Source organism: Electrophorus electricus, chromosome 16, assembly GCF_041902795.1.
Source record: "Electrophorus electricus isolate QZ-2024a chromosome 16, ASM4190279v1, whole genome shotgun sequence".
Classification (NCBI taxonomy): Eukaryota; Metazoa; Chordata; class Actinopteri; order Gymnotiformes; family Gymnotidae; genus Electrophorus; species Electrophorus electricus.
Genome location: NC_137512.1, coordinates 5,479,323 through 5,507,100, shown reverse-complemented (window position 1 = coordinate 5,507,100; position 27,778 = coordinate 5,479,323). Strand labels below are relative to the sequence as shown.

The 27,778-nt window shown below is 42.7% G+C and overlaps 3 protein-coding genes across 7 annotated transcripts; 1 reads left to right on the top strand and 2 right to left on the bottom strand.

The window, feature by feature from the left end:
• Window positions 1-564: 564 nt before the first annotated feature.
• Window positions 565-14,291, top strand: lnx2b (ligand of numb-protein X 2b). 4 transcript variants are annotated; one of them, XM_081699227.1, is made up of 12 exons: window positions 565-787; window positions 2,522-2,563; window positions 3,446-3,489; window positions 4,220-4,786; window positions 6,708-6,898; window positions 7,685-7,881; window positions 10,364-10,753; window positions 10,903-11,037; window positions 11,853-12,027; window positions 12,153-12,396; window positions 12,532-12,690; window positions 12,836-14,291. In XM_081699227.1, the coding sequence occupies exons 4-12, from the start codon at window positions 4,398-4,400 to the stop codon at window positions 12,969-12,971; spliced, it is 2,016 nt and encodes a 671-aa protein (XP_081555353.1). In that variant the 5' UTR covers window positions 565-787; window positions 2,522-2,563; window positions 3,446-3,489; window positions 4,220-4,397; the 3' UTR covers window positions 12,972-14,291. The 4 variants fall into 4 exon arrangements, with proteins under 4 accessions (XP_081555353.1, XP_081555352.1, XP_026874010.2 ...); XM_081699226.1 differs by lacking the exon at window positions 2,522-2,563; XM_027018209.3 differs by lacking the exons at window positions 2,522-2,563; window positions 3,446-3,489.
• A 1,564-nt stretch (window positions 14,292-15,855) lies between these two features.
• Window positions 15,856-20,888, bottom strand: chic1 (cysteine-rich hydrophobic domain 1). Of its 2 annotated transcripts, XM_027018204.3 has the most exons (6): window positions 20,727-20,888; window positions 19,777-19,831; window positions 18,524-18,679; window positions 18,122-18,178; window positions 17,714-17,773; window positions 15,856-17,244 (listed from the first exon to the last, which is right to left on the bottom strand). In XM_027018204.3, exons 1-6 carry the CDS (start codon window positions 20,870-20,872, stop codon window positions 17,194-17,196), a joined length of 525 nt encoding a protein of 174 aa, XP_026874005.1. In that variant the 5' UTR covers window positions 20,873-20,888; the 3' UTR covers window positions 15,856-17,193. The 2 variants fall into 2 exon arrangements, with proteins under 2 accessions (XP_026874005.1, XP_026874004.1); XM_027018203.3 differs by having other exon boundaries at window positions 15,856-17,773.
• Window positions 20,889-23,202: 2,314 nt separating this feature from the next.
• cdx4 (caudal type homeobox 4) lies at window positions 23,203-25,868 on the bottom strand. The gene is made up of 3 exons (XM_027018202.1): window positions 25,433-25,868; window positions 23,553-23,698; window positions 23,203-23,436 (listed from the first exon to the last, which is right to left on the bottom strand). Exons 1-3 carry the CDS (start codon window positions 25,866-25,868, stop codon window positions 23,203-23,205), a joined length of 816 nt encoding a protein of 271 aa, XP_026874003.1.
• Between the last annotated feature and the right edge of the window lie 1,910 nt (window positions 25,869-27,778).

The following is a 27,778-nucleotide window of genomic DNA, read 5'->3' as shown; positions in this document are numbered from 1 at the left end:
ATTCATTTGATAATTAAATTACTGACTCATAAAACAATTACACACACAAACAGGCAGGAAAAAGCACCTGACAAGTGAACTTACTTATTACCTCAAAGGAACAATGAAAGTATAAGGGTTTTATGTGAATTCATTTTTACATTGGTTTCCAGTTAACAGCAAGAATTATCAGCAAGAGAGTGCCAAATCATACACACACACACACACACACACACACATATATAGATAGATGTAGTGATATTCAAAAGTGTATATATATATATATATATATATATATATATATATATATATATATATATATATATATATATAATTTATTTATTTATTTATTTATTTATTTATTTTTCATATTCACACACACTGTCTTCCTCTCACATCCTATATCCTTTTTTATCAAACATTCTAAGGACCTCATGTTCGGGTCCTGCCGTGTCTAATCCATAAATCCAGTACCTCCATAAGAAACCCAACTGCACCAGGTGTGCGCACTTCCACGCGGCATGCGCTACCAGGTGAGCGTACAGGTAACCTGCTCGTATCGACTGGCCCTACCTGCGCGCGCTTCCTTCGAGCGACGTCAGCGCTCACGGTTTTGTCGTTGGAGACCGAGAACACGTCGCCGCTGTCGGAATAAAACCACCTGGCGCGATATCCCGTGGCGGCCAAATGGCAGAGAGAGTTATATCATTTCGAGTGTATTCCCTCGGTTAGACACTTTGCTCCCTTCTAAGGTCTTTTTTAAAAATCGTTCTTTGTTACATTAGCCACTTCCGGAGAACAGTCTCAGGTAAGTTTCGGTGTTTGCGGTTATGTTGCGTGTAAAGTGGCCTTCTCGTTAAACAGCCTACACTTACCCGCAATTTAAGACAGAATGTAGGCTGTAAAAAGATTTTAAAATTGTCGATGAACAATATGAGTTAGGTTTAGTGACACCAAGATGACTTTTCTGTCAAAGGCTGGCGAGTAAGCTACACAACACACACACACACACACAGGTCCTTTTTTCCCAGGTCCTTGAAGCTTTTGCGATAACTAATAAGAACCATTATACTATATATTACGCTCGAATAAATTAGTTTGACTTAAATTTTGTTCGAGATTAAAGTTTACCCCTGTTGTCAGTGTTTGCGAACAGATTCTGTCAGGTGCCTGATAAATGATTTATGGTCCCACACTCAAGTATCAGGTCATTGACTTGGAGAGGGAGAATTGTGGTCGCCACCTTTTCTCAAACACGGCATTAGTCAATTGGCGTCGTCTGTGAAGTTAGTGTAAAACCTACAGGGGCCCGTTTAGTCTAAAAATTACAATTGGCATTTTAATCCATAATTCTTTGCATTTTTATGAAGTATTAATAGCACGACATTTCTTTGATGAATTATTTTGTTGTTAGTGATTTTTCACTTTATCTAGTTTTGTCTCGTTTGACTTGCCTCGCCAGCAGGTGTTTGTGCGTACAGCTGCCTAATGTATTTCCAGTGTCTGTATTTTGTGATTTATTGCGCCCTGGTCAAAGTTACTGTTTGTAGCTGTAGCTTGTGTTTTTTGTGTACTGGTCTCTTCATGTTATGCAGCTTTCAGACCATCAGCATAGAGGCTTTTGTGGCTGAAATGAGTTATGAATATTTGTCATTTGTGTGTTTTTAACCTGGGTATGTTGCTGCATCAGAGACCCCCTTTACTGTCCAGGAGATCCAAGATGGTGGGGAAACGTGTTCCAAGTCTGGTGGGAGGGTATGGTTCTGTCCGTCAGTGATATGACGAGGGTATATTTATAGCCTCCCTCTCCTTGTCCCGCAGCAGCAGTGGGTAGTCAAGATGCAGCAATTCCAGGTGAACTCGGCTGCACACCTTTTCAGTTGAGCTCGGCATGTATTGCTGTGGTACTGCATTTCCTAAGGGTGTGGCGGAGAGATTGATTCACGATCTTCTGGACAGACAGACTGATTTACTGTTTACTCTACAGTTGGCAGACGACAGTGGCATTGAATTATTAGTCTACGGCACCTCCCCTTCACAATTGGAAAGCTTCTCTGTATTAACTAGATACTTAAAGAATGGACAGTGATATTGATTTTATCAGTCCTGAATCAGAAGATACCTTTGTCCTCACAGGAAAGGTGTATATGTAATGGGATAAATAATTGCTCGCATAACAAACTTTTCATACTGACAAACACTGATGTTTTCAATTCTCTAATGGTAATATTTTGTTTTAGATTAAACAGTTTGGAAGTTTGGTATGGAAATCAAGAATGAGTCTATTCTACAATTGACATTTAGTTGGTAGTTGTTTTTTTTATTTTTTTATTAGTTTATTTTTTTATTCCTCCCTTAGTAGTTACTAAGTCATAATCAGTATTAAGGAAGGGGTATTAAGGTACACCTTTCTTGATGATTGACATTTGCTGAAAGCTAGGCTTAACCAAGGGACACCCTTGAGACCTGCTGTATCATAAAATGCTGAATTAGAAAAGAAGCGCTGCTAACACAATTCTGACCAGCTTCTCTGATCTATTAGCTGCTGCAAAGATCTGCAGAGGGGCTGTTCATCTTAACCAGGGTCAGTGCTTCCACCTTCATACACAAGGACAAAATGATGTATTTGCACCGTAATACTGCGACACCAGATTCTTTTTTTTTCCCCCCTGGTGAATGGCTTACAATGTGCAATGTGAATTATATTGTCGTGACTTTTGAAAGCTCGTAAAACAAACAAACAAACAAGCAGGTCTACTTCTTTAGAGTAGTCACAGTTGTGTGTTTGTGTTGGAACCTATGACTCTTGAACATTTTTTTAAATGAGTCATCCTATCCTTTGTCAAATGGGACAAAGCAGTACTACAGCTGTGTGGTTTATAGTTGTCTTCAGCTGTCACTGGTACTTATCTTTTGCAGGGAAAGTGCCAGAGGAAAGAAGCAAAGTGGGGGGAGAGGGAGAAACACTGTCCTCGTTAAAACCCCAGACAGTGTATTTTTAATTAAGCACCGTTCTCTCTCACCCCCGCCCGCCTGCCTCAACACCACACACACGCACAGGCACTCACAGGGCACGTTGTAATTAGTCAATAGTTGTGACAGCTGCTTGGAATACTTTGCCTGGGCTCGTGTGCTATCAGCACATAAACTCCCCCTTCTCTACACACACACACACACACACACACACACACACACACACACACGCACGCACAGACACCACTCTGCCTCAACCCCTCCTCCTTAGTCCGTGTGGCCAGTCGCTGAACACCCCTCTGCACTCCGCTGAGCTCCCCTCTAGCAAGTCACACGGTTCTCTCGAGTTGCATGTCCTCGTGTATGCACACACACGTGCGCGTAAACACACACTCATACACACGTACACCATTGGAGATGAAGGACTTCGGTTTCATGCAGGCTGGAGGCAGCCAGCATAGCTGTTGAGTTTGAATTTCTCTTTTGCATGCAGTGGCTGCTGGGAGTCTGCCATCTCTGCTGTCAGCAGCGTCCGAGGTGGGTGGGAACATCGAATGGGATCTACAGCTTCAGTCGCACACAGATCTGTTTGTTTACTCTGCATGCCCCCTTCCTTAATGGGACTAGAGGTTTACATTTTTAACTTTGATTCTTGAGTTTTACACATTGCATGCTGGACCATGTTTTATGATCAGTAAATGTAATGTGTCTAAGGACTGCTCACTCTTGAATTTACAGAAGGATTCTATTGTCAAACATTTATATAATTTACATAATTTTTTTATTGAATTATGCTTAAAAACTGATGTGAACTTCTGTATTGAGAGTGGATATTTTAGGGAGCTTTGCGGTGTTTTGTTGTGGGAGAAATTAGTACTTGTTAGAAGCTTCACACGGTGAAGTAGCTCACTGCTGATTGGGCTCAAGAGGGCTTTCGTGACATGGCTGGCATTTTTCCACAACCCCATCGCAGTTTGCACATTCATTTCATGTCATGCTTCTGTTTCCTCCCGTTAGGTGAGTTTTGACAGTTGCTCTCCAATCATTTTATGGAGCTTAACCTTCATAATGAAGTGAACTGTGGCACTTGGCCTAGCTGGGACTTCTGGCGTAGAGGAAACTTATGTGGAGGATACAGCTGCAGCTCTCCCCCCATATTGTTGCTGTTAAATGCATTTATGTCATTTCCTGTCCAGCCAGCAGGAGCCAACCCCCCCCCCCCATGCCTCTACTAGCCTCAGTTTTTCTTTGTTCTCTCTTCCACCAGAAGTGCAAGATGAGGAGACAAAGCGGATGGGCGGTTTCTTCCTTCTCTGGACTGAATATGCTTCTTGTCGACAGCGTCTCTGTCTAGCGAGGCTTGGATAGAGAGTTGGGGGGTGGGGGGGGGGGGTGTGAACACAGGCAAAAACACTTGGCTGTTCCTGGCCGCAGCACCGTGGACCATGACAGAGCCCAGATCGCCGGCATCCGGCCTGACGTGGGCGCGCGTGTGCAAGGAGTGCGGCCAGGGCCACGAGGCCCAGGACGGCCACCTTTACGAGTACCGGAGTGACGTGGACGACGAGCTGGTCTGCCACATATGTCTGCAGCCCCTGCTGCGGCCCGTGGACACACCGTGCGGCCACACCTACTGCCAGCAGTGCCTGAGCAGCTTCCTGGGTGAGCAGGACTTCTGCCCCGTGGACCGGAAACAGCTGCAGCTCCAACAGTGCCATCCCTCCAGCCACCTGGTGCGTAATCTGCTGGACAAGCTCACCGTGCTGTGCCCCTTCCACAGCGAGTGCCAGGAGACCATGCAGCGCTGCGAACTGCAGCCGCACCTGCACAACAGGTAGGTGTGAAGATCCCAGCGCGGGAGCCCGCCCGCCAGCACCCCGAACGTTGGGCTCCAGTGCAGTGCAAGTGGAAAATTCCAGAAACACGCAGGCAGATAATGCGTTTTGCAGTAGTAATTTGGTTCAAACTGCAATGATGAGATGAGTAAACATGGTGGACATTTTGCTGATTGGTTTCAGAAGGTTGCTATTAATCTCTGTCTGGAGAAGAGATTTCTCTCTTCTGTTCCACTTGTTTTTGAATTACTCCAAATTTGCGTTTCATGGTTTTTCAGGGAGTTAAGCTAGGAACAGAATATCTAAACTTTTTTTTTTTTTTTTTTTTTTTTTTTTATAAAAAAGAGCTTTTTGTTTTGTCTGGTAATAATTTACCAACAAAATGAACAACAAACATGTGCTAACAGTACAGGCAGCAGGGTCCTAAAAGCTCACCAAGTTTGAAATAATACTCTCCTTCCAGAGTAAGTGCTAATCTTCCATAAGCTTTGGTTGAATGGGAACCATAGGAAGCCTTCTTTTCCTGATTCCGTGGATTGAATGTGAATACTTCCTCCATAGGAGCAAAGCATACTGCTGCTACTCTGGCCCGAAGTGAAAACCGAGTGTCATTCAGTCATACGCAGAGTATATGAATCTGGACAGGGATTCTGATTAAAACATTTCTCGCGGACAACGCTGTTATGTTTTGGATGCAAGCCGAGCGAAACGCTGAGGTTTGCGTTTGTATTTCCGAGAGATGCACTGATCAAAATATTCTCAGGCATCCATGGAATGCGGTTTATCCCGGGCTGGCCATTTGACTCCATTTAGCCAGAATAATGAATGACTAATGACTACTTTAGTTATAACTACATGCCTTTCAGATCATGGAATTAGTAGTCACCTGATTGCAGGCATGCTTCAGTGGTCAGAGTGTCTGTTACTGCTTGCTGGAATGAAAGCAGAGCATACATGAATGGATACACCGTTTATCTTGGTGCATAATTTCCCCCGTTGCAGCAGAGTGTAGCGAAGTTAATTTCACTCAACTATTGCGAAACCTCCAGTGTATACAGACGTGAGCGGGAGCGAGTGTTTGATCTAAGCACATCCTACTTGTGCCATCATGTAGCATGTTGATTTCTCCCTGCAAGCTGTGGAGTCACCTTGCCCTGCCAGGCTGTTCCTCTCGCCCACACGGCCTGACCTTCTGATCGTCACCCCCACTGTCAGCTGTGATGTAATGGTGAGATCTAAAGGTTGTTTGGCTGGTAAATCGTGTGTGCTGGAGAGGCTCAGTGTAAACAAATGGCGAGCCGGGAGTGTTGGGTGGGGAGGGCGTGGCCTCGCTCAGACCTCATTATGCTTGGGGTGACCTGTGCTCCGCCTACCTGCAATGCAGCAGTCGTCCTCTTTTGCATAGCACCTCATCTCTCTCCCCGTCTCGCTCCCTCCCTGTCTCTCTTTCTGTCTCTCTCTCTCTCTCTCTCTCTCTCTCTAGCACAAGCCTATCTCACACACCACCCATCAGAGAAACAGATGTGTTCAACACACAATAGAGAGTTATCATGTAGCTTCTTTCAACTGGAAGAAATGAATAAGCATTGTTGCTGGGTTATTCCCCCACCCTCATTGATTCCCCCCCCCCTACACACCACTCCAGTTCATGCTGACTCTTGAATACAAGCTGTGGAAAGTGCTGGGCAGAGCTAGTGCTGGTTATTTTTAGATACTGCTGCTGCCGTCCTATAATTAATGTCTTGTACATTAATTAACAGCAAACCACTGAGTAATGAAGCATGTTTGCAACTCTTATGGATCTCTGTACCGTCTATCCTCTGTCTTGTTTTCTCTTGGCTGCCTTCTCTCTCTCTCTCTCTGCGCCTCCCCCATCTTATTTCTCTTCTTGTTGTTTCTCCATCCTGTGCTCTGACCCAGATGCCCAGCATTCAGACGTCTCCGGGAGGAGGCCGAGCGGAGGAAGAGGCCCTCCTGGAATGAGTTAAAGGGGAGCAGAAGTGAGGGGGAGTCTGACACCAAATCCACTCCAGCTCTCAGTCGCACATCTAATCTTCGTGGGACGACAGAGCCTGGCCCTGCCCACCCCTCTGAGGAGGGAGGAGATGATGGTAAAGTCTGACTTCCATGTCTCCTAAATCAAAGGTTTTTCTCAGACATTTCATATCCTAAAACAATCGAGGTTTCCTCTGTTTTCATTGTCCGAACATAGAAATATAATTATTATATGTTGCTTTTTTTTTTTTTTGCGTTTGCAAGATTATAGAAAATCTGCTAAGAGGGTCATTTAGTGTTTTTTGAGAGAGTGTTTTTGCCTCCCAAAAAAATGGGCTTTGAGTAATCCAGCTTGTGACTTGCGTCATCTTAGAGGAAAAGGTGTCAAGAGTTTGTAGAAGGAGCCCGTAAAAAGCAGAGGAAATAGATTTGCAGCTGTGTTGACTCTTGGTTAGAAATCAAAGGAGGTGGTGTCTTTGATGAGCCTATGTGTAAGGATGCTTGGGGACTGGGTGTGGCAGGGGGAGGGGGCTCAGTGAGCTCATACTTCCATAGGCAGTGCTTTTATGGCAAGCCATCATCACGTTGCCACTATCTGCTCTCAGTAAACATGTCTACACCTTGTCATTAATGCTGTCATCTATGTCTGGTGGGAGAGTAGATCTGAAATCTCTATTTATAGATACATAATCATAAGCTCTGAATCACCTGGCAACGCCCTTATAATAACCTTATATGATAACCTTATTCTTGTGCATTCTTTAACTGATTGTTTGGTCGCTTTCTGTCACAAATGATTCAGTGCTGGATTTTGGCTGATTCAGTGTCGGACTCGGTTTCTGGGCGTCGGTCTGACTGGAAAGAGCGCAGTCATGTGTGGTGGTGTCTCCTTTCTCTGCTAGGGGCTCCCCTCAGGTCGAGCTTGGTTGCCGAGGCCAACATCGTCGAGCTGTTCCGGAAGGAGCCCGACGAAGATCTGGGACTGCGCATAGTGGGTGGGAAGGACACGCCCCTGGGGAGCATCGTCATTCAGGAGATCGTACGTGACTCGGTGGCCGGCCGCGATACCAAGCTCGCCCCGGGGGACCACATTCTGGAGGTGAGGCACATTAGAGCTCGTTGTATAATCGGCATCTGCTCCAAGGCCATCGGGTGTGGGTCCCGGAAGATTGTATCACGCGGCGTGTTTAATCCACTTGTACTGTGATAAAAGGGTACACACTTTGGCCACGTCATAAGATCGCAAGCATTTGACGTCATCAATCATATTGATATCCTCAGTATGGTAAAAGGATGAATACATCAGAGGAATGTTCTAAATCTACTGGTGTGCAAAACGCCAGAAAGAAGTTAAACAAAAAATTAAATATTCCTTAACTGTATATACAACAATAAGTATGTAAATACATCAATAAACGTACATTTATAGAAAACATGAAAAGGAAAAATCCCCAAAATTCATCCCACTGGGAGACAAGATATTCAGAGTGAAAATATTCCAGGATTCCCTCTGTAACAGGCATTGCTCACAGTCTCGGTCCCTTGGTAATGTTTCCAGTTCCATAAACCATAATGAGTTAGCATTATGTCCTGCCTTATTAAAGCGTCTTGCTAAAGGAGATTTCTCATCACTGTTCCTAATGCTATATTTGTGCTCACAACTTCTTTATTTTTTAATTGGCAATTTGTTTTGCCTACACAGCATAGACCCCAGGGACAGACTAGTAGATATAACACAAAGGTCGACAAGCACGTAATCCTTCCCCGAACACTAAACCTTTGATGTGGGTGTGGATTTATGTAAGCATACATTCAGCATACAATTAAAACATTTAAAATTTCCATCTGGAACCTTTTAAAGGGAAGAGCCATATGACTTTCCGGTAACAGCCCATCTAAACAATCCTGTAAGTCCCACGGCGTGTTCTCTGGGAGCTCTGGCCCTTTGAAAGGCCCTGTTCCTCCTGTGCTGTCACTACACACACCCATGTGTCGGTGTGTTTGCATTCCAGTCCCGTCCCTGGGTAAAGGGCACCGAACCCTGCTTGCTGTTGGTGCATGTTGTGAAATTTCTCCTGGCTTGCATCGTTTTCACCTTGTAAACAGTGGACTGCATTCACTTATTAACATTGACCTCTTAACAGAGCAGAACAGTGACTGACGAAGACAAAGCTAAAAAAAGTACCAATATGTTTGTTTGGTTTGGATAGACCGCAGCCCCCTATCCTCCATCCATCCTGTACGTGAGGGTGAACTGTGTCTTCTTTCAATGTTTCCATTAACGTGTAGGCTGAACTGTTGTTGTTGTTGTTGTTGTTGTTGTTGAGTTTTATGTGTAGGATATGCTGTCATATAGATGAATTTTGGGATAAACAGGACTGTGCATATATTTACTGGTAAAAATATTTTCCAAAAATTGTTTTTTTTCCCTAATTTATTTTTTCCATATTGGGCAGCGCTTTGCTGACTTGTGGCAAAGTTAGTACAACAGTGACTCATGTTAAAAGACAAAGCAGGACTGGTCTTATCTTTCTGTGATCTGGTCCTGACATTGCTTGATCATGCTACATTTGTGAAGGTTAAACCTTCAAACTTGGTTAACACTGCAATTTATACCTGTATGATGAATATAGATTAATACAGATTAATCATTCATAAAGTCAAGGCTGTCTTAATATTGGCTTTTCGTAGGAAATGGGGTCGATGTCATCCTGGGCATTAGTTTTGCTTTTGCCATGTTCCCACCCACCCCCAGTGTAGCACTCTCCTAGGATGGCCACCCCTAGCAGTCCTGGAATGCAGTAACAGAGAAAAAACGAACCTAAACCACCGGCTTTGCATTCAGCTCAGGAATCCCAGGCCAAATGAATGAATAGCTTTTACCCGTCCTGTGTGCTTTAGGGCCAATCAGATATGCGGGACTCTGAACAAGGGTCTGTGTGGCCTGGGCGGCGAGCTGCCTCAGGATGAGCTGCAGCTCCACTGGAAGTCTTTGACTTTTGTGGCAGCCTGTAAAAAAGGGCTGTCGGAGGCTGTGAAGATAGCGTTTCAAGAAACGAGAAATCCAATCTGCCATTTCCCCTTCAGGCTCGTCGATGCATTGATTTTTAAGTAGCGCTTTTCTAAGGAGTGCTAGCTTTGCACTTCACAGTGTAAGCATAATAAAAGCTTTGTTTTAGAATCTCTTGCTTTGCATTGCTTTCTTCGTAAGGAGAAAAATGGAGCAATGGACAAACGTGGCACTTAAGAAATCATTTCCCACAGTAGTGGATCATATTGCAACACTGTCTTCACTTGGGGCAAGATTCAACCTGCCAGGTGGAGTACAGTAGAAGATTACTGTCTGTGTAATTGACAGAAGTAATATTGCCCCATTACACATGCTGTTTAGGTGGTGGGGTTGGAGGGGGTTACAGTGAGTGCAGGAACATGTGGACCCTTGTCTAGAATACATTAAACCAATAAATAAGTGACAAAGTGACAGATTTTGTTATTCCCATTGGATTATGGGCAGTACGTGGGGGCTACCATACATGTGAAGCCAGTTGAAACTAATCCCATGACGTGACATGTCTCAACAGGCAAACGATGTCAGCCTGACCTCCGTGCCCCACGTCCACGCCATCGCAGTGCTGCGGCGGCCCTGCGCCTCCATCCGGCTCACTGTCATGCAGGAGAAGGGCTTCAAGCCGCGGGCCGAAGTCTACCCGCACCCACACACTCCGGCCACACAGGCCTCCCACAACCCCAGCACAGTCATCCAGGTGACGCTGGTGAAACGCGAGCACTCCGAGCCGCTCGGCATCAAACTCATCCGCAAAACAGAAGAGCTGGGCGTCTTCATCCTGGACCTGCTGCCGGGAGGGCTGGCCGCCAAGGACGGAAAACTGCGTAACAACGACAAGGTGTTGGCCATCAACGGGCACGACCTGAGGCATGGCACACCGGAGAGTGCAGCTCAGATCATCCAGGTACGAGGGGGGCCAGGCAGGGGGACGGCTGCCACTGTGCTTATTTGCCTGTCAGCAGTGGCCTGGGGCCTGTAACTCAGGGTTGTAGACTTGGATAAGCAGCCTGGCATATTACTCAGTTATATTGGTTTGTGTGCGTGTGCGAGCAGGCTAGTGAGGTGCGTGTGAACTTTGTGGTGATGAGGCATTTGGACACCAATGAGGATGGAGGTGACGTGCAGAGCAGAGGGGCCAGGAGAGCTCCTGACATCCAGTACTTCAGACGGCGCTCCATATTCATGAAGGTAAAGAACTGTGTGTGTGTGTGTGTGTGTGTGTGTGTGTGTGTGTCGGTGCACGCGAGCGCCTGCCTGCCTGCGTGCGTCAGCTGGCCTGGTACCTGGTCTGGTCACCTGGTGTGGCCATCTTGTTCCTTATGCTTCACTACTGCCATGTGGTTCTACGCGCGTGTGACTCCTCTCAGCCCGAGCCCGTGAAAGCTGTCTTCACACCGCCGTCCGTCACACCCTGTGTGCGTGTCACTTCCTCACTGGCTCTGGGAGGTGAAAGCAGATGCAGGCTGTTCAGGGTGAGATTAAAGCAGCCTGTCTCTATCTTTGAGCTATGCGGCTGATCAAAAGGCCTAGGTGCTGTGCTCTCTCTCTCTCTCTCTCTCTCTCTCTCTCTCTCTCACTACCTTCACTACTGCAGTGTTTGTTTGTGGCCGAGGATCAAAGGTGGTGACGGTTAGCTTTCGCCTGTGGAGCTGAAGCCTTTAGTCTTGCTGGGAGGGGTGGAGTTCCCTGCTGGGGTAGGAAGGGCACTACCCATCCCCCTCTGGAGCTCTGCAGACTCCAGGGGCACTAGGAGAAGATGATGAAAGCTGTGGCATTTGACACTACAGGTTACGATGGCAGCGTGTCAGGCCCTTCACATTATCATCACTCTGCGTTTGCCACAGGATCTGGAATGGGTCGCGTTTGTTTTTACAAATGTTTTCACCACAGGAGTCGGACACGTTTTCTGACGCTTTCGCTTTCCAGTCATCGGGTGTTCAGAGAGTAAAAGCAGAGAAGTGATTTGTGTGTGTGTGTGTGTGTGTGTGTGTGTGTGTGTATAGGATCCTCCTGGTGGGTTTTCCAGTCAGGAGAAGACGGTGAATCTGAAGAAGGAGCCGCGTCACTCGTTGGGCATCACCATCGCGGGGGGGCGAGACTGCCGCAGTCGTCTGCCTGTCTACATCACCAGCGTGCAGCCCGTGGGCTGCCTGCACAGGGACGGCACCATCAGACCAGGTGCCACGCTTCCACACCCACACCGAAGAGCTTCACAGGTCTAGTGCACACTGCCTGCGCATTTCAGCTTGAAACTGCTCGCGGAAAACTGTCTGACCACAAATGTCCTGGCTGTGGTGGCCCAGGTGATGTGCTGCTGAGCATCAACAGCGTGGATCTGACCCAGCTGACCTACAACGAGGCCGTGTCCATGCTGAAGTCACAGACGGCCCAGAGCTCTGTGACGCTGAGCGTCATCCGCACCGTCGCTGAGGAGGAAGAGGAGGACAGGGAAGCTGCCAGCAAGGAGGAGATGGACACGCTGGAGGGCCCCAGAGAGGACAACCTCAACTGGACCCCGCTGTGGACCCGCTGGTTGGGCCTACCTAGGTGGGTGATGGTCTTCTGCACCTCAACAGCATGCGTTGTGGTGGGGTTGGGAAGGTGCTGGTGTCCCGCGCGGTTACGGGCCGTGCACAAGCGGATGAATTGGGGTTGACTTGAACTCTTTCTTTAATTGAAAAGCCACATGCACTGGTGTCGTGACATTGTGCTGCTGAAGACCAACAACGAGAGTTGGGGCTTCAGTATCGTGGGTGGATATGAAGAACACCGTGGCCAGCAGCCCTTCTTCATCAAGACCATAGTGCCTGGAACTCCTGCCCACTTCGATGGGCGTCTGAAGTAGGCCACTTTCCTTTCCTTTCCTTTGGATGGACTCCTATACTATGCTCTCTTGATCTACAACTAATAATTCTCATGGAAATTTGAACATCTAAAAGTGCTAGTTTGACATCGTACACCCTTACTCACTAAGCTTTCCCCACAGGTGTGGTGATGAGATTGTGGCGGTGAATGGAGCCACCACCGTGGGCATGAACAACTCTTCCCTGATCCCCATGTTGAAGCTGCAGAGGAATAAAGTCATACTCACTGTGGTGTCCTGGCCGGGCAGCCTGGTATGAAGACCAGCCTGCCCAGTGCTGCTCTGTCCTTCTCAAAGCCTGGGATCCTCCTCAGCGGGGTGTAGCTGGTGTGCTTTACTATATTTCTGATACACAATAGTAACAGAACACACAAGGATTTGGAAGGTTTTCAGCCTTTGTCTTTCTCAAAGAACAGACTGCATGTGCAAAAGGCACCAGGGTCAAATCAGGAAGGTAGGGTGACAATCACCGACTGCAAAGTTAAAGCAAACCAAATTAATTATTTTTTTTTTATTTTGCCTTATCATTTGCCTCAGCTACCTGGAAGACAATTGGTGATCACCTTCCTTGTTGGTGTTGCCAGATCCTCATTGGAGAGATGTCTGTTGCACTAAAGTATATGGACATGATTGCAAAGGAAGTCTTGAGTTTCTCAGTCAGAATTATACTAAACTTTGAATGTGTGCACGTGTGTATCTTGAACAATAATATTTTTACATCCATGTATGCTTTGCTAAGCACAGGATGTAGTGCTGGGCATGAGCGTGCTTTTTTCTGAATGGGTTGGTTTTAACTTCAAGAATGACCAGTAATAATAATAATAGTGTGTGTGTGTGTGTGTGGATAGGTGTCATAACATTACATGGGATGGAACTATACCAAAACCTGTGTAGTTGATCTCTGTAATTATTTACATTTATTATTTTCTGTTATTGTTTAGCTATTTAGGTATTTAGCTATTTTATGTTTATGCCTTGTCTTACTGTTAAATGTATCTGTTAAATGTATTAGCTTTTGGGTGTTGGTATTGACTATTTTTAAATCCCACTAAAATCTTAAACTAAGATTTTAAAATAGATCAATTTCTTTGGTGCCTTGAATATGTATACAAACAAATCAGTACACATCTGCCTTAATTTTTACAACACCGAAAAACACCATTAAGTTTCTTTATCTTTATCAAGTCATGTACCTCTTTTGGGGTTTTAATTTCTAACGTATACTAGTTCTAGTTGAAATATACTCCTATATTCTCCTAGTTTGTGGTGTTTTATGATGGTGTATTGACGGGTAGTAATTTGATCTGCTCCTGTATGCTCATCCTCCTATTTGGTTCTCTGGTGTTGGGAGTAACCCTCTTTCTTAACCCTCAGAAAATATCCTCTCCCTTGACTACCGTTTGTTGATTCCTGTATATATTTTGAATTTATTTATGTACTTTATTAACATTTAGATCACTTGATAGGCCTGAAATTTCTTAATGGTATTAAGCCTTTTCTGTGAGATGTGTGATTACAATGTGGTAGAATAAAACAAACATGTTGAAATGCATGTTTTCTGGGGGAGAATATGTCTAATAGACCAGGCCTGTCTTAATATGAGTTGTATGATCCGGCACGGCTTTAGGTCTTTAAGCTTGTTCTCATTGTGTCTACCTTTGCTCTGAAAGGAAGCAGGGTGAGTTACCACGCTAACTATACAGTTGGGTTTAACCGGTTTTATAAGTGAAATATTATACATGGCAATGTGCAGGACCAAGGCGTAGTGCGTAGAACAAGCAGGCTAAGGAAGAGAGTGGATGGCGAGGAACTGTACTGTGTTGCGTGCAAACAGTTGTCACGTGAGTGAAACGCTGCGGAGGCCTGTAGCTTGTGATTTTAAGCTATGGTGCCAGATGATCACATAAAGCAAGTGAAAACCTGATTTTACCCATGCAGCAGGAAGTGTGCATTATGCAATACTAACTTGAGCCTGTTTGGTGCGTACCACGTGTGCCTTGATGGCAAATGCTCATCGTGGACATCACACTCTCCATAAGACACCGTATATGATTGTTATGTACAAACATAGCTACCAAAATCTATCAATCTAAACAATTTTTCCATTCATTTAACCCTTCACCCTATTCAACTCATCCTGAATGTGGATTAGCCTGCCCCCTTCAGGCAGTGAGAGGCTCAAGCTTGTGAATCAACTTTAAATTTTCCATCCATGTTCATTTCTGCTAAATGTTTCATTCAGGCCCAAATCTAATCCCTAGTTCCTGTAATGCACTGGAAATAGAACACCAAGACCGACAGCTGGGCGCTACACCCTACAGTCGTGATAGCACGAACACTTAGATACTGAGGTGTGTTTGTCTTTATGCCTACCATACATCTGCCAAACACTAATTTTATGCTTGTACTGGAAAGGAATCTATAGTGAACAGAGAATAACATGTTATATATTCATATGATTTTATCCTATCATGTCATTTCACTACTTTAAAAGAGACAGTTTTTATGAATTGAAACGGGTAGGAATTCATGTATATATATATATATATATATATATATATATATATATATATATATATATGAATAAATTTACAGTATCAGCCACATTTGTAGAGAATTTCAGTGATTGCAGTAGTAGACTGGAACCTAGCACACCAAGATGGTTTACTAACACTGGTGAGTATTACACTGACCCTCTCCTAATCCAAGATCATTTACAAATACAGGTCAATATTACTTTAATATTTTATTACCATTTTATGAAATATATGAAAAAAGACAAACTAAGCCTTGACTAACCTGACTGTGAAATATGTCTGTGCTCTCCACTCAAGAGCTACAAAGAGAAGAATAATTAAAATACTTTTTTTTTTTTTTTTTTTTCCAATTCAGCAAAGAACAAGGAACAGATGACAATTTGACATACATGCGTCTTGGAGGAATAACTGTTTGTATTGATTGATTCCCTGCAAGGATTATTAAACAAAAGGCTCTAGATTCAACAGATTTAGACATTATGCAGTTACTTCCATAAGAATGAGTGCTTTTTAAATAAAGCTTCATGATTACACATGCAGGAAATGTAGATGTGGCTAACGACTCATGTGAAATGACTTTGAAAAGAAGACAGTTACAGAAAAACAATCAATCATAAAATGTATTTATGCTTTCCATAGGATTAGGTAAAGACAGACATTTACAGGTACTTTGTAGTGGGACTATTACCGAGAAGATCTTTTTTTCTCCCCATATTAGGCAAAGTACATGTGTTTTCAAACACAGCTCTCTCAAACATGATCCACAGTTCCAGAGGCACTCTAATACAGCAGGCTGACTACATAGTCGGAAAAAGAACTGAACTGGTGTAGAAATCCACCCCAAGGTACAACCTTGAGCTCAACACTGGCATGTCTATAAAAACAGTATCCATGGACTTTGCCTAAAACCAGCAATCTGATGAAGCTAAACAAACGTAGCAATGAGAAAAAAGGGGAGGTTCAGGGATTAAAATTTCACTTGGAAATGAATGACACAAATGTTAACAAACCTTGACTGGCAAAATCATCTTTAACACATCAGTTTTGTCCTTACAGTACACACAACGTATATATAAAAACAACAACAAAGGCAGAAAAAAATAACAATAATAAAGAACTCAGGGACAATCAACCAAAAGCCTGACGTCCTCGTGTGCTCAAGTGCAATTTTCAGCCCTAACTTGACTGGCATGTTGTACATACATTTTATGGCTTACTAGATAAACGGGTCCATATAAACTGGAAAATTACAGAGATGCAGTTCAAAAACAATCTATGTTACAATAATATATTGGCAGAAAACTAATCACCAGCTAAATTACATTGTGTAAACATGGTATACCACACTGTACAGCTTTCCCAGAAATGATGACTGGTCAGATTCTTTAACTTCCCCTGCCTAGAGAACAATCGTAAAGTATTGGGAGAAACCTTATGTTGACAATTATTTCAGCTTCTTTAAACATCTTACCTACTCCATTACCAGCAAAGGACCTTCACACAGTTTACTGAGTCTACAAATTTCTCTATGCATTTCTCTGGACCACACATAGATCTCTAATTAAAAAAAAAAGGAGTCAACTTTTAACATAAGGCAAATGCACACCTTAAGGTGCCTTGTTTTTACCAACATCATCACATGTGTGAGCTGGGAGGGACAGATGGCTCTTTGGGGTAAATGCACTTTTAAATGGAGTAGGACTTTTTTTTTCTTCCACGTAACATAAACTGAGTGCAACACAGGAGCGTTTCTACTACATCAGGAAATGTGCAAAACCTGCTCTAAAGCAAAGTGACAGTGTTGCGAATTCTACTGTACAAGGTACTGGGAGCAGAAGGGCTCACATAGAGACACCTGTGAAGACCCTCAATCCAACATATATACAAGGCACTAGGGAGAGGAGGAGTGAGGAGCCAATGAGCTGCCTCCCCTGAGCAGTCCACTCAGTCAGGTCTGAATATAGGATATTTAGGTAAGAATTCTATAAGAATCACCTGTAGAAGTAAGGAAACAGACACAGTTACAAAACTAACAAAACATTTTTATTTAGCTTCATGCTAACTTGTTTTGGATAATTGCTGGATGACCAAGAGCAGTGTTTTCTGGATTGCGTGAAGTTGACGTCACATATTGGTAGTGGTAGAACACAGCATTTTCTTTACCTCACAAAGTGCACTTAAATAATTTCATGCCCTGTGCAAAAACGTTATGTGATGAGTAATACTATTGTCTTAGAGGATGCCAATTTGTTATCGCCACACCCTCATTTATATTGCATGTATGAAAGCTCCAGGTGCCTTTTGGGTATGCCCACGTATAGCAGTACCTGACACTGCTGCACACTGCTTCAAGAATGCAGACTAATGGAGAAACGCATTAAATCTTTTGCAATCTCCTTTCAGCTACAGTCAACAAATTACATGAAAAAAGACATGAAAGGCCTTCCTTTGACAAAAGACTTACATATTCCATCATGTTATTACTCTCACATTTTCTTTTGCTGAGTTTCCAGTGTAGTCCCAGCTGAAAAGCAATGGAAAGGGCAGCAGAGTCAAATGCCTCAGACACGCAGCCCGACTTTCACATGGAGGTTCGCTGGGGTCAAACCGCAGCTACTGCTTGGAGGAGCATTTATACAGCGTGTGTGAAGCTACTGTCCGTCACTCACAGGTCTGAGACTCAACAAAAGTTTTACCGCTGACCTCTGCACTCTATCAACAGATCAGGCAAAAATGGCTGCGAGGGAGAGCAGAATCTTCACAGCTTAACAGCTACATTTACAACCATTATTTACTACACGCAAAAATGTAAACAGTTACTTCACAGAAGCTCCTCATCAGTCTAAGTGGTAATGATGTGAAATGTGCTTACCTTGTGATATAATCGGTTGTTTTCCCATTCTAACAGTTTCTGAATGGATCTTCGTGTCTGTGCAATAGAGGAAAACGCACTTTAAATTTGGTAATAACCACCCCATGAAAACCTTCACACGTGTGCTTGGCAAATGCTAATAAAACACCCAACATTAAGGCTTCAGAGATATTTATGGACTGAAGCCCTTATTTACCCAGCTTGTAAGTCACGTTATGGTCAATAACACTGTGTGGCATCCAAACGTTCACATTTATCTTTCAAATAACCCAGTTTAATTTCACACAGCGTCACTAATTGAGCCAACTCAGCACTGAAGGCAATATTAGCGGCGTGCTAAAGGCTAGGAGAACAGCATGGCCAGTTTACAAAAGGCCTCATCAGATCAGAGGAGGGACTCACCCTCTTGTTGAGGCATATAACAGGCCACAGACTGCAGCCCACCGTACAGCAGCAGCACAGGCAACCGCACAGTAGCCATTTCACGTTGATGGGCAGGTTCTTCTTCAGGCAAGCGTTCACCCGGCTAATGCTAGTCTTAAACTCTTCTGGAGCGACCTGGATCAAGCAGAAGGGACGAGTGAGAAATGATTAAAAAAAAAATACAATTTTAAAAATCCTATCAAAATGCTACAATCACGCTGCATTCTGCTTTCATCATACCCTGACTGGAAACATTACACTGAAAAGAAGTGATGCATGCGAGACAATAGCAAGAGTCCCCAGAAGAATGTTATTTTTGCCTGAGCTCAGATTCACTTCTGATATTTTCTAAGAGAGAAGTGCTTGCAAAAGAAGACACAAATGCAAGATGATCAAATACTGAAGAAAAAAAAAGAAAAGAAAAAGAGGACTCTCTGCAGATGCTCTTAAAACCTCGGGCCTCTCAACTGCATGCTTCTATCTTGCCAACCAAAATCCGTGACTTTCAGGGCAGCAGGAGGACAAAAAGATGAGATAAGCCCACGGCCTGTGGCTGTGCCGTCTAAACAGCATGAATGGATGCTCATTCCTCTCTGGGTATGTACACCATAAAACTGGGGTCGTAATCTTTTATGACAGGATGCAAAGGTCTCTTTGCAAACAGTGAAAGAGCTCGGAATAAAGCCCAGCAGGCCTGATCTGCACCCTTCAGTCATCATAATCCTGACCTCATCCATCACATGTCACCCCGGGTCACAATACTGGAGATACATTTTATTGCCCCGGACTTCCCTCAGCCTGCTCTTCCCCCTGCAATCTTTTTGTGTTCCTGCGTCCGACCCAGGAAGCTTTCCTTTCTTGTGCATGGCGCAGTCTTTATTTCATTATTTTGTCACCTGGAGCTGTGTCCTCCATGCACTAGGGTGCTAGCCCATAAGGCCCTTACACAGCTTACTCATTGACAGAAGCCCACTGCAGCGCATTGAGCTTGCGTTAGATGCACTACCAGTGAAACCTACCAAACCGCAACATTCTCATACTGCAAGACCCTTCTACAATGACCAGGAAGTGCTTACTGATACATTACCTCTTCTAAAAAGAACCCTGACCAAAACCATATAGATTATGCGCATAAAAGAAAAAGGTAAACAAACAATGACAAAATCAATTTTCTCCAGACGCATAAATCAGACATTTATTTGCATACATATAAACAATTTGGACATTATTACCTTTCCTGTAAGAACAGATGGGAATTCTGTGTCAAATTTGTTGCTCAGTCCAAACCTATGAAACAGAATTTAAATGTAAAATAGGATTCCTCCGTATATGTTGTATACAAACAAAAAAGGGAACGTTTTAATTTCATGATGTAAGAACTGTTAAATGTTAGTCAAGTGCAATTACCTGAAAAATTTAAAGAACTTTAAATACTATTTGCCATAATGCATTGCAAATATAGCCATTATTTTTTTAACACATGGAAGTTTGAAAGTGTTTGACGTGTTATGAAGTGTAAGTGTCATGTCCAACTGTGCATAATAAAAAAGAAAAATGTTAACGCTATGTTGCCAACAAATCAGACTTCCCTAACTAGATAACTGCAACATTAGGCTGGACTGCACTCATCTGTTCCGAGGAAGTGAACGGTTGCACTGCAAGGTGCAACTTAGCAAGCGAGCCAACCTACTGATCTATGCATCACGGTGAAGTTATTACAATAAACATTTAAGAGACGCACGTATGTGGAGACGCCCAGTGGTGTATATTCTCTAACGCACACATCGCCGAAAACGAATTGCAGCGGCATTTCAACGAGCTCGCGAGGACACTCCATGCACGTGACAGTGCTGGTTATTCTAAGGTAGCGCTGGTTAGCTATCTGTGCTATCTAATTAGCAGGCTTGACATCCAAGATTACTGAATCCTGGGCGAACATCCGAACGAAGTTAAAGATTACGGGACAAGGGGGAAAAACAAAACAAAACAAAACAAAAAAAAAAACAACCCAAAAAAAAAAAAATAAGACGCTGTTCTGAATTCAGTGCAAAGTCAACAAGAGACATCACACTAGCGGTCTGGCCTACAGGTATTTTGAAAAATGTACACTAGCATGGAGCTTCCAACAGCGAGTGTGACAAAGCCGCACACACGGCAGGGTCTGAAGCACGCGGACGCTTACACGGTAATGTGCCCAGCCCCTCGCATCGCCACGGGCTCGGGCCAGTATCTGGCGAGGTGCTGCTCTTCGCTCGCTACGCGCTCGTCTTCCTCCTCCAGCTCGTAGATGGTGTCAAAGTCCGCCATGTTGGGCAGTAGGACGCTCATGACGTTCCTGGGCAGCGCGTGGGTGACGTCGGAGCGCACGCGCCTCGCCCGGGGAGAACGAAAGCGCGCGCCCGCCGCGAAATGACAGCGGGGTGGCTGGGGTGGGGTGGGGTGGGGGGTGTAACCCAGGCTGCGGACCACCCGGGGGGCAAAATGTTCAAAAATGTTGATGCGTCCGTGGATTAGACGCTCAAACAAGAACGAAAAAAAAAAAATAGAATATGGTAGAATTCAAGAGGAAAAAAAATGTTTAGGTCTGAGGAGAAAAGCCGATTTATTTATTTATGTATTTATTTATTTATTATTATTATTATTATTAGTAGTAGTAGTAGTAGTCGTAGTCGTAGTCGTATCACGAATATTCAGTCCCTCAATATTCAATATTCAATCCCTCTACATCTACTGAATTGACAGTAGACAGCTATATTTAGCCTTATTGTAAAGTTGTGATTTCCAAAAGTCAGCCATATGAGAGCAGTGGGAGTAGAAGGTTTGATCTACAATTCTGAAAGGGGGTTTTTGGCTGCTGTAAGAAAATTGCTTTCTGATGGATTCTCAGTGATTTTGTAAAGCTATCAATTAGACTAGAAAAACTAATGAATACTTTTGCAAGCACAGCAAAACTACAGGCTATACCGAACATAAGACCAAAATACATCAACAATACATCAACACTGTTACACATGCATATAAGTGCCAACCACTTTAACATTAAGGGTTATGTTTAATTTTCAATTTACACAGTAAACTGTGGGTAGTATAGCTCATATTCATGAGCTTATGGTGTTATGTCTATTATCATTAGGGATGTCATATATAATGTATTGAGTTATACAATTTTATAGAAACAAAAATGGACCACCTGTTGTCCTTTCCACCACTTTTCAAGTCTTTCAAGGGTATGGAAAATCAAAGGACCAAAATTAGTCTACTATTTGATTTCTTTGAGCTACCTATAAAAGGGAGTTCTTGGAGATGAATGGGATAAGGTATGTTCACTTCTAAAAGTGCATAATGGTACTAAGGAAATCAATAGCCCCCTAATAACATTCCCTCCTTGCAAAATACTAACTCACATTTAGAGATTTAAAGAGAGTGCCTATAATACCGATAATAGTAATAATAATAATAATAATAATAATAATAATAATAATAATAATAATAATAATAAAAATACAAAATCTTCGTATACCCGTCTGGAAGGTCTGTGTTCTAAACTAAACAACACAAAGTTCTCTTAGGCCTTTATATAAGCGCCACACTTTTGCTCCTCATTTCTCTCAGTCAGCTCGTCTGGTACTCAAGGCAGTGTGTTACCGTCAGAAATTATTTCAGTTAACACAGACGGGGAAGGGTATATATCCAAATCGAAGACCTTTTAATATCAACACCTAGAATTACTCATTATTTTAAATTACGTTTTGGTCTTACTGGCCTCTATGTTACTCTGGGAGGCTCGTTAGAAATGTTCGTTCCATTTTAAGATTAGTTTCACGTGTGACAGATATGGGTTTGAAGTGTTTAGCACAAACCTAGATACATAGGTTTACATTCATCTTTAATGTAACCTACATGTGAAATATATGTAACCTAATTGAGGGTTACTATTTTATTTCCAACTGTCGTATTTATGAATGTTAAAGCTTTTAAGCGCGCATTTAACATTAGTCGACGTTTTGACAGTCTTTGCAGCAGCAACCGATATCGCCCCTTTCTTCTTCTTATTGCAGATATTACATGATGCTGTAATATTAGATTTTCAAAAACATTTTATTTACACTTGGAACGTTGTGTTCAAACGTTCTACCCGTATTCCGATGTCTGTTGATTCATGCGCGAAACAAAATGTGCTAATGTCTGTGAGAAGAATCTGAAATGTTGCCGAAATAGTCCATGCACAATCTTCTGAACTGAAAATAAACATTTTAAGGGTCATCATGTGGCTGGAGAAACACTGTAGACCTGACTAATTTTATTTACATAAACGCACACACCACATACAACAAAAAAAAAAAAAAAAAAAAAAAGATATTTATATCTTAATCGATCAAACACAAACAAACTATTTAGAATATTTAGCTTTTGGACCAGACAAACAATACCTTTTTGTTAATTTTAAAAACTAATCTATTAAAACAATATGTGAAGAGGAAGAGTCTCCAGCATTCCATTGTAATTAAAACTTCGTTCTTCTGGGTTGTAATCCACAACACGCGCTTCGGGACATTTTATCTGGAGTTTATAATCCATATGACCGTTTAAGTCGTGCGGGTCTGTCCTTTCAGTGTGTTGGGAGTGCTCAATTTAAGTTGAATGTTCCAAGTTTGCGTTCACTGAGTAACAGTTACTTGCTGTATGTTCCTCATAGATGGTAAGGTGTTCAACCCTGGAGGTGGGTAAAGAGGACCGTGTATATCTGACGGGCTCAGTGAGCCAGGTACCGGGAGCGGACTGACAGAACCCGGGTCGCTGTGCACTGAGCCTCCGCTGCCATCGGACTGACCCATTTTCTTTTTGATTAATTTCCTTTCCTTAGCTCTGCGGTTTTGAAACCAGATTTTTACCTGTTAAAAAAGACGAAAAAAATATGTTTACAGACTGAATGTTTCTTAAATAATTTGAATAGGCCTACAGTCGTGTGACGTTAATTTAAACAGCCTGATTTAGACAACTGTCTTACCTGTCGCTCTGAAAGGCCTAGGTTCAGCGCCAGTTCAGACTTTCTTCTTATGGTGATGTAACGATTGAAGTGAAACTCTTTCTCCAGCTCAAGCCTTTGGTGGTCTGTGTATACCACTCGATATTTCTCCTTTGTTCTCGTTTTACCTAAACAAATGCACATCAAATGATATATTAGCAAATATAAATAAATGACAACGAGAAAAAATGAGAATAAACGAACGAATAAATAAACAGCATTTATTTGTTTAAAAAAGTAAATAGCAGTCAAAAAGTCTATGCAGTCTTAAATGAGTATTATAGGTAACCCCACCTGTAAAAATGAAAGTAACTACATTTTTGCCAGTTGTTAACTTGAAATGTAAAATGATCTGGCTATCAAAAATTTTCTCGAAGTTTCTGAAAATGTAACCCAGCAGAATATTTGTGTAATGTCTGTATCAGGATATGTATCAGGACCAGTAGCCCAGAGAAAGTTTGTATTATGTCGCTATCAGAATATGTAAATTGAGTCTCTGGTAGCCTTTGATGTCACTTCTGGAACAAACTGCAGAACAAAGAGTCTCAAAGATTTTACTTAAATGCCATTGATGTGTTAAGAGGCAATACAAGAGTTACAAAGAAGTCACAACGAGATTCTATGGAGAATCCTTTCCCTAGCTAAGAGCAGGCAGATCGTGTTCAGCCAAACTAGTTAGGCTATCTAAAAAAGAGGAAAAAAAGGCCTGTGATTTGTTGTTATTTCATATTGGATCTTGTCGGCTAAATTGAAAATACTAAACTAACCGGTTTATTCGTAAGCGTTGCAAAATATATACTGTGATATATTGACGTAATCCGATAAATCACAGGGGTCATGGCATGTAGCTATATTTCATACTCGGATAATCACAGGGGTAATAAATATCAGAGCATGATCAATTATCTCAGGATTTACGAGTATATTTGTCTCAAAGTTTTGTAAGTGATCACAGCTTACATTGTATGCAATAACATACAAAATAAATGTTGTTTTCCATAACCTTCAGAGTGTTGTGTTGTTTTAACATGTGCCGGAGATAGAAAACTTTTATTTGCTGTGAAATTCGTCAGTCCTTCCGGCAATATAACCCTTGAGTAAGGATAGAGGAAGACTCGTTGGTGCATATCAAAGTAAAAAAGGTGTTGAAAGGAGCCGCCGCCTCAATATGACAGATAACCCTCAAAACCCGAGACAATGTAACAGGAAAAAGTAGACCTCACATCTAGTTTACGGGAGTTGAAACATTAGCATTACAAGTGACCCTGGCGCCAGTTCCCAACACCTTAACCTGCTTCTTTGCCACAAGTACATTTGTTTTATTGAGCAAAACTTTAGAGCCGAGACTACTAAAATAGGCTTTTGTGCCAAAATGTTGTTCATTAGATTTCATGGCTTTCATTGTAAATATTTTTGCCAAAATAATTCGGCTAATTGACATTAATTTGATGATCTCCTCGCAAAAATGCACTCTGTGGGCAGTTCTGGCAAATTTTTTTTTTGTTTGTTTTTTGTTTGTTTTTTAAAGGGCACTTTAATAAAAATAGTGAAAATAGTAAGGAGATTAGTTAAATACACAAATGCATCTCTTTAGTCCAAGGCACATATATTTATTATTGATCAAACCGTTTATATTTGAAGTTAATGTTAAAGTTTTTCGGTCGTTGAATTGATAGTTTATCAAAACAAAACTAGGTCTATGTATGAAATTGGAAAAAAAAATGATTACATTAATCATTTAAGATATTCAGTGATTCTACACAGAATAAATTTAAATAAATTTCATTTTAGATCTCAGAATATTCATGACGCATTATAATAATAGCACGCCTGACTAAAGCAATCTGCTTTAATAAACTCACCGGTCGAAGAAGACTGGACGGTTTTGCTCATCCACTGATAAGAGTTGCGCCTTTCTCTATCCGGGGAAAGCTGAGCCATAGAAATGTTTTCAGGTGGCGGTGGCAGCACTGCAGATGCCGGATTATGCATAGAATTGTAATCAGGTGAGCAATAGGAAACTTGTCCCGGGGAAGAGTTGCTCATGGGTGCAGAAATAGTGTTTGGAGGTCCGAGACTGTACGCGCCCCAGTCTTCCCTCGGCGCGCTGTAAGGAGCACCCCATGCCCCCGCGGACTGTGCGTGCGTGTCCATATTGGGCACATGGTGATATCCAGTAAAATCGGAATATTGTGGCGTGGAAACAAAATTCTGTGGTGGAAGATTGATGCCGGATCGACGTACGGGTCCTTGGTGATACATACTTCCCTCTTTATCCAAAAGGTATCCCACATACATGATTCGCAAGAAACCCCCAAATCTGAATTTTAAGACGACATACTAGCCATGTACCATGCTAGATGTTGCCTAAAACCAGACCAGAGGACCAGGCCTTTACGGTTAGGGTGGTAGTCCGAAAAAAGATCCCTAAATTGGTCATGCGATGTAGTCCTTGACGTGCTTCAATCAAACATGACGCGACTGTGTTGACAAGGTGGTGGCGGTGTAGGTATAACAAGGCCTTCCTGACGTCAGCCAAGACTTCAAACCCTTTGGATTTGCATTCAAATGACGGGGCAATAACGCCGCCAACCCACTTCACAGATTCCCCTAGTGCCTGATTTACGCGTCATGGACCATAGGGACACTTCTTCTGCAAGACGCACAGCCTAAAACAGTTAGTGAGCCCTGACGAGGACTTTCACCAAACTACACAAATATGGCGTTTCGACTGGAAACGGGCCACACTTTTAAACGCAGTCTCTTATTAAACAAATGAAGCCTACAACGCCGAAACATGAAACTCCAATAAACAACGCAACAATCACAGCAGTAGTAGTAATAACAACAATCATTTTAAGCTTCAGCGAGCAACAGTGAAAGTAGGAAGTGTGATCTTGCAAGGCCTATAGTCATTAGGTGTACTGGAGAGCTCTGGCCCGTTGAACGAAACCTGTCGACATGGGAAAGCTACAGCTGGGTGCTACCCGTTGCCACTTCTGCCTTTTTGGCGTCTGCGCGTGTTTGTTGAAAAATATCCAAGTAAAAGAGGTGTGAAGCGTGGTGAGGGATCTCATGGGCGAACGTTTGATTTGCGGTACCCTTCACACACTTCGAAAGGTCACACTTCACAGCTAATTCCGGTTTGTGGGAACCCAGGGTGCTCGTGTCGGCATGTATTTGGAATAACGACTTGCTAACTTATTTTACTTCGTGGTTCGGGCTACATGCTGTTTCCACCACTTATGACAGATGCCCATTCTGTGGCAGCTGCCCATAAACTAAGGACTTATACACGAAGCTATTTCTCTCTTGTTGTGAATGGACACAGCTATGTCATGAGTAGACCTAAGTGCACAGCTATGAAAATCATATATAGCAAAGAAAACTTAGTGATCTACTCAAAACAGACAGACAGTTTAAATGCTTTACCTATACGCTTGTGTTCAGTCACTGTCTAAAAAGAAAGTGAAAAGTGGTAGAAATTAATCATTTTATCTGCCGTCTAAAGACAGACAAATTACCGCTAATTACTGGGAATTTATATATTTCGCAGTTCTTATGAGTTTTTACTTTTTAGTCTTTGTGATTTTAAGGTAACAACAGTGCAGGGGATCTATTAATAGTTGACTAGCATATGAGAGATTTTCTTTCTAAACTACTTCTGCGGCATACATTTAAGTAGCTATTAAGTAGTAGGTCTAGTAGTTTGTTGAACTAAGGCATTGTTTATACTTCTTTGGGAGCAGTAAATATGAACTTTTCTTGAACTAACTACTTTTTTTTCTTCTCTCGATGCTAACGCTTATTTCTGGTCGTTAGTCTTCCATAAATATCTTCAATATTCGAGCGATTGCTGGCTGTGGAAACCCTACTTGTTGAGTTCCTGTACTAAAGAGGTTGCAAATCCAAGGGGGACCTCTGGTGGCCATTAAAAAAAAAATTGTAAAAGTAATTTGTAATTTGTAAAAGTTTGACAGTTTCTTTTTTTATAGAGACCTAAGCGTCCCCCCCCCCAAACAAACAAACAAACAAAAAAACAAACAAAAAACCGACTAGAAACTATAAGCTAAACTCAGAGTTCATAACTGGTATCAAGCGCAAATTAGACCAACATTATATACATTGTATAAACCGGCAGTAACAGCCACTGGCCTAAGGAGGGCGGGCTCATCCAGACAATGCCTCCACCAACCAAGGACGTTTGA